Source organism: Dendrobates tinctorius, unplaced genomic scaffold (assembly GCF_039654945.1).
Source record: "Dendrobates tinctorius isolate UK_male_01 unplaced genomic scaffold, ASM3965494v1 ptg000139l, whole genome shotgun sequence".
In the NCBI taxonomy this organism is placed as follows: domain Eukaryota; kingdom Metazoa; phylum Chordata; class Amphibia; order Anura; family Dendrobatidae; genus Dendrobates; species Dendrobates tinctorius.
The window spans coordinates 11,025,031-11,042,050 of NW_027361807.1; the positions used below are offsets into that span (position 1 = coordinate 11,025,031).

Genomic DNA, 17,020 nt, shown 5'->3' on the forward strand with positions numbered 1-17,020 from the left:
TATCAGGATTGGGGCATGAGGGGACCATGCATACCACAAAAGGGGGTGACGGGACCATGCATACCAGGAAAGGGGGGTGAGGGGGACCATGCATACCAGGAAAGGGGGGTGAGAGGACCATGCAAACCAGGAAAGGGGGGTGAGGGGGACCATGCATACCAGGATAGGGGGGTGAGAGGACCATGCAAACCAGGAAAGGGGGGTGAGGGGGACCATGCATACCAGGAAAGGGGGGTGAGGGGGACCATGCATACCAGGATAGGGGGGTGAGAGGACCATGCATACCAGGATTGGGGGGTGAGGGATACCATGCATATCAGGATTGGGGCATGAGGGGACCATGCATACCACAAAAGGGGGGTGACGGGACCATGCATACCAGGAAAGGGTGGTGAGGGGACCATGCATATCAGGATAGGGGGTGAGGGGACCATGCATACCAGGATAGGGGGTGAGGGGACCATGCATACCAGGATTATGGGGTGCATTATTATTAAAACGTCATAAACTACATACATATTCTAGAATACCCGCTGCATTAGAACCGGGCCACCATCTGGTATATATATATCTATAACCTTCAATATTTTTTTTCAACAGATACCGAGGCAGAGAACAGTGTGAATGTCACTTTGTACAAGTCAACAAACAGCAGTATGTAGGTGGAGGCGTCCTGCACACAGCGGGCTCCGGTCCGGAGCGACTGGCTCTACCTGTCCAGCGACTAACTGACCCTAAGCACAGCAGGGCACTGCGCATGCGCTGGACTGGGGATCCGCAGATTCGCCAGCATTGCGGAGGATTTACTACAGCCTGCCGAACGTGTTGCTGCTTTTCTCGTCCGTCCTCTATAAACGTTCTACCACCGCCATTATTTTTATTCTATATTTAGATGTCCGTTTTTCTGCAGAGTAATTTTGTCTCGAATGTGCCGTGTGTGACCGTCAGTGTTGTGTGTGACGTGGTCCTGCCAGCTGCGCTTCCGGGAGTGATCGTGATACCTGAGCAGCATCTGCAGTGTGTGCCCGACCGCTTCTCCGTGTACCATGGGTGAGTGCCCTCCTGCACATGCTTGTATGCAGCGGGGTGGTGGGATCTAGGTTCACAATTAAAGGGCCACTGTGACCTGGGAGCACCGGGCCAGTGATATTAGTGGTTATGAGATCATCGCGCAGATTCGCCCTGATACACAGCAGAGCCACACGGTCGGATCTGGTTGTATAGAGCAGATGCAGTGGTTATCTGCCTGTGATTGGACAGATCTGGCTGTGGCGGCACCGGCGCGCTGTATGGCTGGCGCCGTCAGATACTACCGGTGAGGCCTTGTTGGGCCACGATCACACGTTCAGCATTTTACCTCAGTAAGTATAAGCCAAAACCAGGAGTGTGACAGTCAGAGGAGAAGTATAATAGAAACCCGTCACCACTTCTGGATTATCACCCACTCCTGGTTTTGGCTTACACATACTGAGGTAAAATATTGACCGTGTGAACATGGCTTTAGGCTTAGCATACAGATTGTGGTGCGGAGCGTAAAAACCCTGAGCTGTCCTCCGCTCTGCCTGTGACAAATGCACAATGTACCGGTGCCGCCTCGTGTGACCTCTCGTTGGCCCGACACGTCACCGGACAGGTGTTTTTACCTGTGGGATTTCCAAGAGTTTCTCCTGTGGCGGCCGTGCTGTGGAAATGCCAGTGATGTAATGGAAAGTGAAGCAGGTTCTCCGCACCTCGGCCTCCAGTGACATGGAAGCACATTCACACTGCATTGCTGAAATGCTAATGTGCTGCTGACGGGGAATACGGACCGCAATGCTCAGACTGCCCGCAGACCTACCTGTGGCCTCATACACAAGGCTGGAAGGTCCGGACACCCACGTTCAGTCCGGTTATTGTGGTCTGTGGTCAGAGCCGTGAAGTACGCCGTCTGATTCACACAGCGGCCGTACTAGAGACACAGCTCTGTGCAGGTTTACAAGGACACGGCCATTTCTCCTGCAAATTCACCTGGCTATGATCAGTTTTGCAGATAAAAAACCTGTTTGCTTGCAAAATGACGTGATTGTATTGGAGCCAGGGCTGTGGAGTCGGAGTCATGGAGTTGGTATAAAATGGTCCGACTCCTAAAATATATAATAAATTGGGTACAGTAATTCAATGCAGGATGTGCTGAATATTTTTTCATAGAAATTTGGGAAAGTTATGAAATGTCCTATAAATGGCTGTTCTATTCCTGATCTAAGGCTACATTCACACACAGCGTTTTTCCTGCGTTTTATGAGGATACGTTTTTCAGTTGCAAAAGCAGATCAGCTTTTTAAAAAAACCGCATCACCTGAAAGGTTTTTGAGCTCATAGATAATGTTTTCAATAGCAAAAGCAGATTAGAAATCTGCTCTATATATCCATTTATCCATATCTGTCTATCCATATCATATCTGTACCAAAAAGAATGAAAACCGGATAGCACACAGACTAACATTCCTTTTTTTTAGCACCAGTCAGGTACACCTCATAGCTGCCCAAAAGGACGCCCAGGACAGGCATTGCTCGTCTTCAGTAACATCAACATCAATTGATAGTTGGAATAAATAGAGTACATTCACCACATCTTAAGGTGCAGGCTTTATTTTCAATTGCAGGGGTGTGCAGTATAAGGTTCTGCAGCAGCTGAGGTGAACAGTATGAGGTTCTGCCCCCCCCCCCCCTTAAAATTATTAGGTCAGATTTGAGGTCATCTAGGAAGGAGGATCTGATGGAGGCAATTCTATTTCTTAGAACAAATTCATAGACTGCACAAATGTTATTTAGTATGTTTTTGTTGAAAACTGTTTTTTGTCACTTATAGTTTATTACATAGTGTTATATACATACATATATACTGTATATACTGTGTATATATGTAATCGATATTACATAGTGTATTACATATTTACAATTTATTACAGTTTTTTGTGTTCTAAAGTTGTATTCCAATAAATATTATGTTCTATCTAAATATCTTGATTATTGTATCATAAAAATGTTTAAATATCTGATGTTCACATTGTACTACAATAAATTTTTCACTTAAATATAAGCAATATATGTGGGAGTCGGAGTCGGTGTAAGGGAAATTGAGGAGTCGAAGTCGCAGGATTGGCTTACCGACTCCACAGCCCTGATTAGAGCAGTTATAAGACCACAGCGACATGGGCTCTTATGGTTTTAGGCCACTTAGTGGCCACATTGCGATCACTGAGTGTGTACTCAGGCGCAGACTTCTTGTCGCATAGAGGGAACTAAGTTCTACAAGCTGGAATGTCACTAAGTATTAGTAGCGGAGGCAGAGGGGGACTGATGGTTACTTCAGGTTTCAGCATCTAGATAGTCGCAAACATTGGAGTGGCTATCTGTAGTAGTGTTGAGCGAATGTGCTCAGATAAGGTGTTATCTGAGCATGCTCGGGTGCTAACCGAGTGTCTTCTGCGTGCTCGAAACATATCGAGTTCCCGCACCTGCATGTCTCACGGCTGTTCGACAGCCACAACACATGCAGGGGTTGTGGGTTTGTTCGGCACTGCCTACATGTGTTGTTGCTGTCGAACAGGCGGAGGGGTCTCGAACATACGTTTTGAGCACGCCAAGACACTCTGTTAGCACGAGAGCATGCTCAGATAACACTTTATCAGAACACAGCTCATTACTAGTTAGTAGGGCTTGTGGAGCTGTTCTGTACCTTCTGCTTTTATCAGCAACCCAGGATTTACCCTGTATGGGTCAGTTTTTTTGTTTTGTCTCTGTTAACGCTTTCATGCTCAGTGTACCGTTACAATGCCAAACGTCCATAGGGATCTTTTGGCATATCCTAGGGATACCTTTTTTGTTCTATCATATAAGAACACATAGTGTGCTGAATTTTCCTGTATGGCGGTACAGTAAATATAGTGAGTGGGAGTGAAAAATGCAGTGCCCTATATACTGGAGGCATCTGCGGGAGGTTTACATTGAAGAATACTCTGATGGAACGAGATGTTACCAGAGCCGTACCTGTTTCCACATAGCTTTAACGGCCAGATAAAGACTCCTAATTGAGGTTATATAAGACATGGCTTGTTCATATATATGAATCTTTCTTGATAATACATGTTCTCCTAATGACTATACCTCTTTGTCTTCTTTTAGGGGGTTTCTTTTCCAGCATCTTCTCCAGCTTGTTTGGAACCAGAGAGATGAGGATTTTGATTCTGGGTTTAGATGGAGCTGGAAAGACTACAATACTTTACCGATTACAAGTGGGAGAAGTTGTCACCACTATTCCCAGTATGTACCACAAATAACTCCATTAGTGTTTATAGTCCTGTGTGTGTGTGTGTGTGTGTATATATATATATATATATATATATATATATATAATATATATATACACATACAGTACAGACCAAAAGTTTGGACACGCCTCATTCAAAGAGTTTTCTTTATTTTCATGACTATGAAAATTATAGATTCACTCTGAAGGCATCAAAACTATGAATTAACACATGTGGAATTATATAATTAACAAAAAAGTGTGAAACAACTGAAAATATGTCTTATATTCTAGGTTCTTCAAAGTAGCCACCTTTTGCTTTGATTACTGCTTTGCACACTCACTCTTGGCATTCTCTTGATGAGCTTCAAGAGGTAGTCACCGGAAATGGTCTTCCAACAGTCTTGAAGGAGTTCCCAGAGATGCTTAGCACTTGTTGGCCCTTTTGCCTTCACTCTGCGGTCCAGCTCACCCCAACCATCTCGATTGGGTTCAGGTCTGGTGACTGTGGAGGTCATCTGGCGTAGCACCCCATCACTCTCCTTCTTGGTCAAATAGCCCTTACACAGCCTGGAGGTGTGTTTGGGGTCATTGTCCTGTTGAAAAATAAATGATGGTCCAACTAAACGCAAACCGGATGGAATAGCATGCCGCTGCAAGATGCTGTGGTAGCCATGCTGGTTCAGTATGCCTTCAATTTTGAATAAATCCCCAACAGTGTCACCAGCAAAGCACCCCCACACCATCACACCTCCTCCTCCATGCTTCACGGTGGGAACCAGGCATGTAGAGTCCATCCGTTCACCTTTTCTGCGTCGCACAAAGACACGGTGGTTGGAACCAAAGATCTCAAATTTGGACTCATCACACCAAAGCACAGATTTCCACTGGTCTAATGTCCATTCCTTGTGTTCCTTGACGGCAACTCATTTTTCTGTACTTAGCTGCTTTTTTCTTGCCATAATACAAATTCTAACAGTCTATTCAGTAGGACTATCACCTGTGTCTCCACCAGACTTCAGCACAACACAACTGATGGTCCCAATCCCATTTATAAGGCAAGAAATCCCACTTATTAAACCTGACAGGGCACACCTGTGAAGTGAAAACCATTTCCGGTGACTACCTCTTGAAGCTCATCAAGAGAATGCCAAGAGTGTGCAAAGCAGTGATCAAAGCAAAAGGTGGCTACTTTGTAGAACCTAGAATATGACATATTTTCAGTTGTTTCACACTTTTTTGTTAATTATATAATTCCACATGTGTTAATTCATAGTTTTGATGCCTTCAGAGTGAATCTACAATTTTCATAGTCATATATACTGTATATATCTCACTATCTATATCCGTAATACTAATTCGACTGGCGGATGAATAAGTTCTTGAAGTCTGGGGCAGAGCATCTCCAAAATGGCAGATCTTGTGCGTCGATCCAGGTTTGCAGTGGCTAATACCTATCAACAGTTGTCCAAGGAAAGACAAGTGGGGAAATATGTAAGGGTCATGGGTGCCTACAGTGGGACCATGGAGGAAGGTGTCCGATGAGTTCTTTACATTATGAAAGGCTGGGGTGTGCGTCATTTACCTGGCACAAAATAAGATGCACCATGTGACGAAGTCAAGCTTGCTGGGGTAGTGAGATGCTCTGACAATGATATGCGGAGACCAACTCTGATCCAGGGCAGCTACATCTTGCAACTCGCAGGACTTAAAGGTGTTTTCCAGGATTACAAAACCTTGGCTGCTTTCCTTCAGAAACTGCACATGCTCAAGTACTCATACAGATGTCAGTACAACATGGCCCGAGCACAGGCTGGCTACTCTTCTGACCTGAGTGTCACAGACTCATAGAATTATATGTCATGCTCATGTCAGGAGTCCTGCGGCCAGTCCATGCTTTGCGGCCTCTGCCCAGAACGTTTTACATAGGCATCTGTATGAGCCCTAGCCAAGGGTTAAGTGAGGTATTGCTGCTCCGCTTCATTCACTTCATTGGGATTAAAGTTTTTGTAAAAAAAAAAAAAAGACCTAAAAGATCCATATGTTAGTATCGCTGCATCAATAATGACTGATACAAGCAACATCCCTCTGGCTGCATAAATATTAAAATATAAAAAAAAATTATAAATTGGGTATCACTGTAATCAAATTAAGGTAATGTTAATTATACAGCATGAACTTTGTGAAATATATGAATAAAAGACAATTTCAGATTTGTTTTTTTTTTTATTATTCATACTTGGTAGAAAAAGCTGCATGAAAAGGTAATCAAAAATTGTATGTACTCAAAAATGATGCTAGTGTAAAAAGTACCGTTTGTCCTACAACAAAACAGTCCTAAAACTGCTCCCTGTATAGCAAAAAAATTTGGGGTCTAAAAATATGGCGACCAACGAAAAGAAAATTTAAATAGTTTATTTTTGTGCAAAAGAGATAAACAAAACAATATAAATTTGGTGGTATCCTAATTTTATTGACTCTCAGAATAAAGATTGCACATTAATTATCCAAATGGTGTTTAAAAAATGTATATATAAAAAAACTCTAAAAAGAAATCATGCATACCACACAATGGTGCCTTAAAATATGCCCTCACTAAGCTTTCTTGACGGGAAAGTACGTACTGCTCTCAGATTGTGGCTACACGAAAACAAACCATTTTTTTTTTTCAGACGGTGTATTGTATTGGGGGAAACATTTGGGATTGAGAAGGGGTTGCCCGAGAACTGGACAACCCCTTTGAATGAATAATAGTATGGTATTGCCAAAATCAATCTTTCCCCCTAGAATGAAGGTAGCGCTTCATTTTTGCTGCACGGTGAGTAGATTAAAATGTAAAAACGCAAAGGTAGAATTGCTGTTTTTTTTTCTATTTAATAAAAGTTAAATAATTGACATGTATCCGGAAATGATGCTACTGAAGAATACAACTCACCCTGCCAAATGTAAGCACTCATAGAGTTGCTTTGAAAGAAAAAGAAAAATGTTGCGCCTCTCTGAATGCCGCAGCGCAAATAAAAAAAAAAAAAAAAAAAAAAAAGGTTCTTTATAAATGCCCAAAATATGTCAGTGGTTAAAGAAGGAAGTCATGTTTTTCCTCCTGGACTACTTTATTTCATCTGCTTCTAATATCTTTGTGCCAGACACTAGACACCTTCAGAGATTTTGCGGATTCCATGGCCTGAAGGATCAGAGCTGTTTCGGAGGCCGGTTTGGTGGATTGGTACATGGGTACTGGCTATTAAGTGATTGCTCTGAGCTATTTTGGGTTTTGGAAAGGTTTTTCTAAAGGGTTTTGCATGCTGCAATCACACTGACATATTACATAAGCATAGTAGGTTCTTTCTGCTCTGTAATCCCATTTTTATGGCGTTTTAAGTGATATTTTATTTTTGCAACATGTAAACCTGAACCTCCTGAGTGCAACTAGTGATGTTCTCTTCTGTTCTCCAGCCATTGGTTTTAACGTTGAGACAGTAACCTACAAGAATCTGAAATTTCAAGTGTGGGACCTCGGGGGACAAACCAGTATCAGGTAATATTGATGTTATTTCTGGTTTATTTAAAAGTCGATTTTTAGATTTCCTTCTCAATCTATACTGCAACTTATCACTCATCTGTCCTGATGGTTTTTTTTTCCTTAGCATTTTAATCAGTTATCTATATAACTGTCTAATATACAGAACATTAGATGGGGATGTCCAGTAATTTTATATTGATGGCCTATCCTTACGATCGGTTATTAATATTAGATCAGTGGGGGCACAACTCCCGATCAGCTATTTGGGATGCTGGCAACATCAGGGATGTGCAGTCTTTTCTGTCATGTCTGTATACTCTCTCTTGCTTTTTCCCCTGCCCAGGAGATGTGGTATGATTAGACCATGTTCCTGCACGTTCAGACACAGCCATTACACCGTACACAGCAGGGGCACATTTATAAGATTATCTCAGCACAGGAACATTTTATTTTATAACACATACATTTGTAGAACTTATTTTTATTCCAAGATCTATTAATTAAAATATACTTTGTTCGTGGGACAACCCCTTTAAGGTGCGGGGAGGGCTTAAAGAGTAAACCTTTTGATAGCACTTTGTAGATATTTTTTTTTTTAATCCCCTTAATTACAATCCGGTCGGTGATGGTCCAGGTTTTGCGATTCCAAGCAAACAGTCAAAAATCCCCTGTGAAGTGTGCCGCTCGTCAGACAGGAGTGCGCACAGAATGGAGTATAGGTTCAATAGGGATTTTATGCTTTTTATTTTATCTGCACTTGGCTCTGAGTGCATGCTCAGACAGACCTGTCTCCTTAGTTAGGGACCTTGCAAAGGGGTTCTCTTCGAGTGATCAGTTGGGGAGTCTCACAAAAGAGAACAAAATAATCTAAAAAAAAAAAAATGGTGTAGTTACTCTTTAAAGGGAACCTGTCACCTCCCCACAGATGAGTGATAACATGGTTAGCAGGGCTGTGGAGTCGGTAAGCCAAACCTGCGACTCCCGACTCCTCAATTTCCCTTCCACCGACTCAGACTCCACGACTCCGACTCCAACATATATTGCTTATATTTAAGAGAAAAATTTATTGTAGTACAATGTGAACATCAGACATCTAATCATTTTTTTATGATACAATAATCAAGACATTTAGATAGATATATAATATATATTTATTGGAATACAACAAAAAACTGTAATAAATTGTAATTATGTAATATCGATTACATATATATATCAAGTGTGTGTATGTGTGTGTGTATGTATATATATATATATATATATATATATATATATATAACACTATGTAATAAACTATGTAAGTGGCAAAAAACAGTTTTCAACAAAAACATACTAAATAACATTTGTGCAGTCTATGAATTTGTTCTAAGAAATAGAATTGCCTCCATCAGATCCTCCATCATAGATGACCTCAAATCTGACCTAATAATTTTAAGGCCAGAGAACAGCCTCTCTACACTAACTTGGGTTGGAGGCAAAGCTGTAACCACATGGGCAACATCTCTAACAATTTCCAAGTATAAAGGAATTGCCTCATGCACCGTCAGTTTTGATGAACGGTTGAATTTTTCTTTGAGAGCAAGTGAACCATTTTGCTGAAATATGGTCAATCTGCTTGCTATAGGAGACAGAGTGAAATCTTTTTCTTTGCAGCAACGCTTTGCCTGCTCCATATCATACAAATACTTGTCAAAGTCAATCTCCTCATCTGATGAGGATGAAGATATGGCAGCAGTAGCACTGTCAGGACCCAAGTCCTCTTGCGCATGGCAGTCCTCCTGTGGGCCACTCATCCTAACTGCTACCTCAGTCAGAGCTTCTTTTCCTTTAGTAAGCTGTTGATCATCAAGCAATATACGATGACTTGGGTCCACATAAACAGCTGCCAGAAAAATGTTATTTTCCAATAGCGGTCTCTCTCTCGGTTTCATTGAAGCAGAAATGCCATCTGAGATTAAATCTCCTCTTTGGGACAGGCAAAATAGCAAGTTCTTCCACTCCCTTATGAAAATGCGAGGAGTTAAATCCTCAGCTTGTAATTTTTTAGTCACGGTAAATAGGTGATTAAGCAATTCCTTCAATTCAGCCACCTGTGTCCATTGACCTTCATTTAGGGTTACCTGAGGGTTCGCCATATCTATAAGAAACGGTTTTAGCCAGGATCAAAACTAGGGGGGGGGGGGCAGAACCTCATACTGTTCCGCAGAATCTCATACTGCACACCTCAGCTGCTGCAGAACCTTATACTGCACAGCCCTAAACTTCAAAATAAAGCCTGCACCTTAAGATGTGGTGAATGCAGTCTATTTATTCCAACTATCAATTGATGTTGATGTGTTACTGAAGACGAGCAATGCCTGTCCAGGGCGTCCTTTTGGGCAGCTATGAGGTGTACCTGACTGGTGCTAAAAAAAAAAAGGAGTGTTAGTCTGTGTGCTACCCGGCTTTCATTCTTTTTGGTACAGATAAGATATGGATAGACAGATATGGATAAATGGATAGATAGAGCAGATTTCTAATCTGCTTTTGCTATTGAAAACATCTATGAGCTCAAAAACCTTTCAGGTGATGCGGTTTTTTAAAAAGCTGATCTGCTTTGGCAGCTGAAAAACTTATCCTCAAAAAACGCGGCAAAAACGCTGTGTGTGAATGTAGCCTTAGATCAGGAATAGAACAGCCATTTATAGGACATTTCATAACTTTCCCAAATTCCTATGAAAAAATATTCAGCACATTCTGCATTGAACTACTGTACCCAATTTATTATATAAATTAGGAGTCTGAGTCGGACCATTTTATACCGACTCCACCAAAATGAGCCCCGACTCCACGACTCCGACTCCACAGCTCTGAGTTAGTGGGACAACTAGTGTGGGAACACAACGCCCCCTTTACTAATTGCCCACTAATTAGCGTGTCACAGGCCAGTATAGAGAAAATCATTTTATGGTAGTTGACAAAGCAATAAGCCACAAAAAGGGGCTTGATTGAAAGTATATTAAGGGTTGAATTAAAAACATGGAGACTTTTAAAGGGGCCTAGGGAAGCGGACTTGTTCCTTTGAAGGTATAAGTAAAATGTGATTGCACCTCTGAATCTTTCCACTTTATGTAAGTTAAACGAGCTGAAACATTGATAAGGATCTTCTGTTTTCTTACCATTTCCGAAGCTCTAGTATTAATGTGTCATGTGCTTTCTTGTTTTATTCCAGGCCATATTGGCGCTGCTACTATTCCAATACAGATGCTGTCATTTACGTGGTAGACAGCTGTGACAGAGACAGGATTGGGATTTCCAAATCTGAACTGGTTGCAATGTTAGAGGTAACAATAATTTGAAGTAACATTGTGTATAATTTTGGCGCTATAGTCAGCAAATGTGTTCTTACCACCATAGGGGTGTAAAGTTTTCATTGGGTTAGTGTAAGTACGTGATTCTGATAGGTCTGATATCCTGTGCATGTATTTAGTGTATAAGGGCAGGGCTGGGATGTGGAGTCTGATATTGCTTTTCCACCATGCTTCCACAGAATTTTAAAACTTGACAGCAACATGTGAACGGCGATTTCATTAACATTTTCACCCTTGTGTTTTAAGATACATATTTTTTATTTTCCCATCAACATAACCATGTCCGGGTTTATTTTTTGTGGGACTACTAGTATGTTTTTGTTTTCTTTATCGCTTCATTGGGGGGGACAGGTAACCATGGGTGTATGCTGCTGTCGCTAGGAGGCTAACACTATGCAAATAAAGTAAAACTGGCTCCTCCTCCGTAGCATACACCCACTGACAGGCAGGAAGTACCTCAGTTTAAGCTTAGTGTCTGTAGGAGGCGGACCTAAATCTAACCCCAGATCCGCAGTGTTTTTTGTTTCACAGGTTTCTGTGTGAATTTATTAATCCTTTTCCTTTTGTTTCTCAGATACAGCTCTTCGGGTAACAGGGTGCAGATTTCTCACATTTAAGCGACCGAGAGAGCAGTGTGGTATCACCCACATCGCCTACTCTCGCACCCGCTGGCAGGACTTTGTCTCCTGTCCCCCTTCGGGGTGTTTCAGGGTGACTCTCGGTGGCCAGTCCTCGCCTTATCCCCTCCTCACCCCTCTCCTTGGAGAGGGCTAAGAGGAAGATGGTGGGTCACCGGTGGTGGCCTTCCCAGTCCTGGTAAGTGGTTGACACCGTCTCACCACCCCCCCGCCGCAGCAGCTTCCCCCGTTTACCGGTGTATAGGTCTCCGCTGTAGATAGGTCCCCACTTTCCTCCCACCTCAGTTCAATTTTCGCACCTTTTTTCTCATAGCACGCGGTCCCGGCATTTTGCAGGCTTTCTTCTTTCCTTCGGCCATTTTACGTCAGGAGCACGCCCCCCCCCCCCCGCACGTCTCCTATCAGGCGCCCTCATCGACCAGACACGCCCCTCGCCTGACATGTTTAGTTTGCCCTAGCCATCTTCTATGCCGGACACGCCCCCTCCGACGTTCCATATTATCTCGCCTTTTCCACCTCCGGCCACGCCCCCTATCTGCGCGTCACCCCCGGTGATTGGGCCATTTGCATGTCGCACACGCCTCCTCTGCTTGTCAGCCTATCAGGTTGCAGCTTTCATCCTTCGCGCTCTTTCCTGTCCGATGGGAGGCGGCGCCGGGTCAGATAATCCTGGCTAGGTCCAGGACACGCTTCCCAGCACAGCCCCGGCCGGATCACGCCCACCGCTCCGCAGCGGGACGCTGTACCTGTCTCTCCCTGGCTTCCCCGGTCCGGTCACTACTGGCGCCCCCCGCCGTGTCAGCCATTAGGAGGGGCACTTTTCCTTGTTTTTCGCCGGCCGGCACATTAGCCTGAGATGGCACGGCTAAGGCTGGTTTCACACTAGCGGTTTTTAGCGCATGTTTAATATGGGTGCGCATGGTCTAGCGTTTATAAGTGTTTTTGTGCGCATGCACTTTTTTCCAGTGTGCGCCTAGGCGCGCTGGACGCACCCTGTTGCATTTTTTGTGCGCCTAACCTGTGTCAAAAAAACGCATGCGCACAAACGTACACTGAATGCGCAAAAAAAATCACATTACAGTCTATGGGAACGCTGGCATGCGCATGGACATGCGCACGTCAGCGTTTAAAAACGCATGCGTTTTAAGAGTTCACGTGGCAACAAACTGGTTAAAAAGCATGCACACAAAATAAGCAAATGCATGCAAAACGCTTGATGCGTTTTTTGTATGCGTTTGGACTGCGCACGCAGCGCAAAAAAACGCCAGTGTGAAAGTAGCCTTACAGTATCTGGTTCCTTCTGCTAATTGAGCACCCAGCTTTGGCCTTCTCTCCCGGTCTCCACGTAGCCACGCCCTCTTACCGGCATCAGGCCAGTCAGTGACCCTCGGCTAATCAGTGCGAGCTCTGCGCATTACCAGGCCAGTCAGCGTGCGCCTTAGGCTTAGCCACGCCCCCTTCCAATTGCTGCGTTTATTTGACTAATCAGTGAGTGTGCCTCTCTAGCCCTCTCTCCCTGTCACCCGAGACACGATCCCTGTATAGCGTCTCAATGCCTGCAAGTTTGTGATCATGTACTATCTGTAGATTTGTTTACCATCTATGACCATCTGCCTCAGAACTCAGAGGGCACAGCAGGTGGTGTGTCTCTGTCTGTAACAGCGGACGAAGATTCGTGCATCCCAGCGGTCTCAGCAGGCACCCATCTCTATCTGGCACCGGATCTGGGAGACACTGCAGCCTGAGCAGAGACAGCGCCATCTCTAGTTTCAGGTAGGACCAGCCCAGGCTGGTTGTTTTTTCTGCCTCATAGGGGCGTATTTATCCCTGGCAGTAGTCTTCGTCTCTCCCTTTGGCCACCATCTGTATAAAAGCAGTGGCCCTCTGACCAGTCTGCGTTATTTATGCCCATACTGCAGCTCTTCCACCGTGTATGCCGTACAACAGTCCCCTAATGCCCGGGACGAGAGCACTCCCCTCCCTCCGGAGTGCGCTGCTGCCATGTCTCAGTCGATATCCGACCTGACAGAAGTTTCATAGTCCACGACCCAGGTCCTGGAGCGTCTGTTGCATCGGTCTACTGCCACCAGTGCTCCAAACACCTTTTATGGTGATTCGCATGCACCTGTCCGCGATGGTCACAAGGACATATCTGGTACGGAACAAGGGAAGTAAGCCCAGGTCCCTCAGCATCTGCCCAGGAGGAAGGCACTCCCCTCCCTCTGGAGTGGTCTGTTGCCATGTGTCCAGCCGGACAGAAGATTCAATTTCCGAGATGAATGCACTCCCCTCCCTCCGGAGTGGGCTGTTGCCTTGTCTCAATTGGTCTCAGACCTGACTATACAGTGGGGCAAAAAAGTATTTAGTCAGTCAGAAATAGTGCAAGTTCCACCACTTAAAAAGATGAGAGGCGTCTGTAATTTACATCATAGGTAGACCTCAACTATGGGAGACAAACTGAGAAAAAAAAATCCAGAAAATCACATTGTCTGGTTTTTTTTCATTTTATTTGCATATTATGGTGGAAAATAAGTATTTGGTCAGAAACAAAATTTCATCTCAATACTTTGTGATATATCCTTTGTTGGCAATGACAGAGGTCAAACGTTTTCTGTAAGTCTTCACAAGGTTGCCACACACTGTTGTTGGTATGTTGGCCCATTCCTCCATGCAGATCTCCTCTAGAGCAGTGATGTTTTTGGCTTTTCGCTTGGCAACACGGACTTTCAACTCCCTCCAAAGGTTTTCTATAGGGTTGAGATCTGGAGACTGGCTAGGCCACTCCAGGACCTTGAAATGCTTCTTACGAAGCCACTCCTTCGTTGCCCTGGCGGTGTGCTTTGGATCATTGTCATGTTGAAAGACCCAGCCACGTTTCATCTTCAATGCCCTTGCTGATGGAAGGAGGTTTGCACTCAATCTCACGATACATGGCCCCATTCATTCTTTCATGTACCCGGATCAGTCGTCCTGGCCCCTTTGCAGAGTAACAGCCCCAAAGCATGATGTTTCCACCACCATGCTTTACAGTAGGTATGGTGTTTGATGGATGCAACTCAGTATTCTTTTTCCTCCAAACACGACAAGTTGTGTTTCTACCAAACAGTTCCAGTTTGGTTTCATCAGACCATAGGACATTCTCCCAAAACTCCTCTGGATCATCCAAATGCTCTCTAGCAAACTTCAGACGGGCCCGGACATGTACAGGCTTAAGCAGTGGGACACGTCTGGCACTGCAGGATCTGAGTCCATGGTGGCGTAGTGTGTTACTTATGGTAGGCCTTGTTACATTGGTCCCAGCTCTCTGCAGTTCATTCACTAGGTCCCCCCGCGTGGTTCTGGGATTTTTGCTCACCGTTCTTGTGATCATTCTGACCCCACAGGGTGGGATTTTGCGTGGAGCACCAGATCGAGGGAGATTATCAGTGGTCTTGTATGTCTTCCATTTTCTAATTATTGCTCCCACAGTTGATTTCTTCACTCCAAGCTGGTTGGCTATTGCAGATTCAGTCTTCCCAGCCTGGTGCAGGGCTACAATTTTGTTTCTGGTGTCCTTTGACAGCTCTTTGGTCTTCACCATAGTGGCGTTTGGAGTCAGACTGTTTGAGGGTGTGCACAGGTGTCTTTTTATACTGCTAACAAGTTTAAACAGGTGCCATTACTACAGGTAATGAGTGGAGGACAGAGGAGACTCTTAAAGAAGAAGTTACAGGTCTGTGAGAGCCAGAAATCTTGTTTGCTTGTTTCTGACCAAATACTTATTTTCCACCATAATATGCAAATAAAATGAAAAAAAAACAGACAATGTGATTTTCTGGATTTTTTTTTCTCAGTTTGTCTCCCATAGTTGAGGTCTACCTATGATGTAAATTACAGACGCCTCTCATCTTTTTAAGTGGTGGAACTTGCACTATTGCTGACTGACTAAATACTTTTTTGCCCCACTGTATAATTCACAGTCCCTGGTACAGGTCCTGGAATGTATGCCGCATCTGTCTGCCGCCACCAGTGCTCTGAACACCTCCCATGGTGATTCGCAAGCACCCGACCACAACCTCCACAGGGACAGATCAGGAGAAAGATCTAGGAAGCGGACTCTGTCTAGCTCCTCATCCAGTTCACCGGGCCCCTCTGCGGCATGCTGAATGCCCCTCTCCACCCTTTCCCCCTCCTCGGAGGCAGACGTCGGGACGGATGTATCTTTTCAGTCACAGTCTGACTCTGATGCGGATCAGACTTCTGGGACCCTGGACATGGTAGATAACCTTATTTCGGCTGTTGTTCAAACCCTCGATATAAAAGAGGAGCATGCAGCTGCTCTGGATGTCTTCATTTCATTCAGACGGGTGAAACGTCCCTCCAGCATTACCCCAAAGAGTTTGAGGCTACCTCCTCTAGACACTGTGAACATCCCAGCAAACACTTCCCGGGAAGAAAACATCTAGACACTATACCCTTTTAGTTCAGACCTTGTCAGCATATGGTCCGATTCCCCTAAGGTGGATCCGCCTTTTTTCACGCTTAGCCTCTCAAACAGTTCTGTCAACTCCTGATGCGGCGTCTCTCAAGGACCCTATGGACAGACAGATTGTGGCTTTAACTGAATCGGCCTTAGAGGCGTTATGCACTTCTCCCTGACCTAATTTAGCCTCCACTTGAGTGCTGAAAGCCATATCGGCCTGGGCCAAGATACTTCGCCGGGGCATTATGGCAGCGGCTCCTACAGTGGAGCTAGCAGATCTAGCACTGGCCTGCCATTCCAGGAATCCAGGCTCTTTGGATCAAACTAGTCCAGGTCACTTCCGACGCCACCAGAGGTAAGAGCACCTCTCTGCCTTTCCTCTGGCATGGCGGTTCCTTTCAGCAGGACTGTTCTACTGCACAAGTGGAAAGAAGGAAACCTTTCTTCAAGCTATTCCTCACTGGAGGTCTAGGACCCGTCTCTCTAAGTCCTCCGGATCCCCTTATCACAGATTCTCCTCTAATGACAGGTCACCCCCTACCTGGGAATCTTTCCAGGGTGGAAGGCAGGTTTCTTCTTTCACGGAGACTTGGTTGTCGGCGGTCGACGACACGTGGGTCAGGGAGATTGTTACACCTGGCTACAAAATGGAATTTTCTTCACCCCCAGGAAGACTTTTCTCCTTCCCGCTAAATCAACCCTCTCATGGGTTCTCCAAGCCGTCTCTTCCCTGCCTTAGCTCAGGTGTCTGTACCCATTCCT

At 44.6% G+C, this 17,020-nt stretch overlaps 1 protein-coding gene across 1 annotated transcript in view; it reads left to right on the forward strand.

Moving 5' to 3' along the window:
* Window positions 1-778: 778 nt before the first annotated feature.
* The window catches only part of ARL1 (ARF like GTPase 1), a 39,068-nt gene continuing 22,826 nt past the window's right edge, over window positions 779-17,020 (forward strand). Inside the window, exons 1-4 of the mRNA XM_073545019.1 lie at window positions 779-1,050; window positions 4,165-4,302; window positions 7,742-7,823; window positions 11,020-11,131. Of these exons, the coding sequence (XP_073401120.1) occupies window positions 1,047-1,050; window positions 4,165-4,302; window positions 7,742-7,823; window positions 11,020-11,131 (336 nt within the window). The 5' untranslated portion in view covers window positions 779-1,046. The remainder of the gene's footprint in view (window positions 1,051-4,164; window positions 4,303-7,741; window positions 7,824-11,019; window positions 11,132-17,020) is intronic.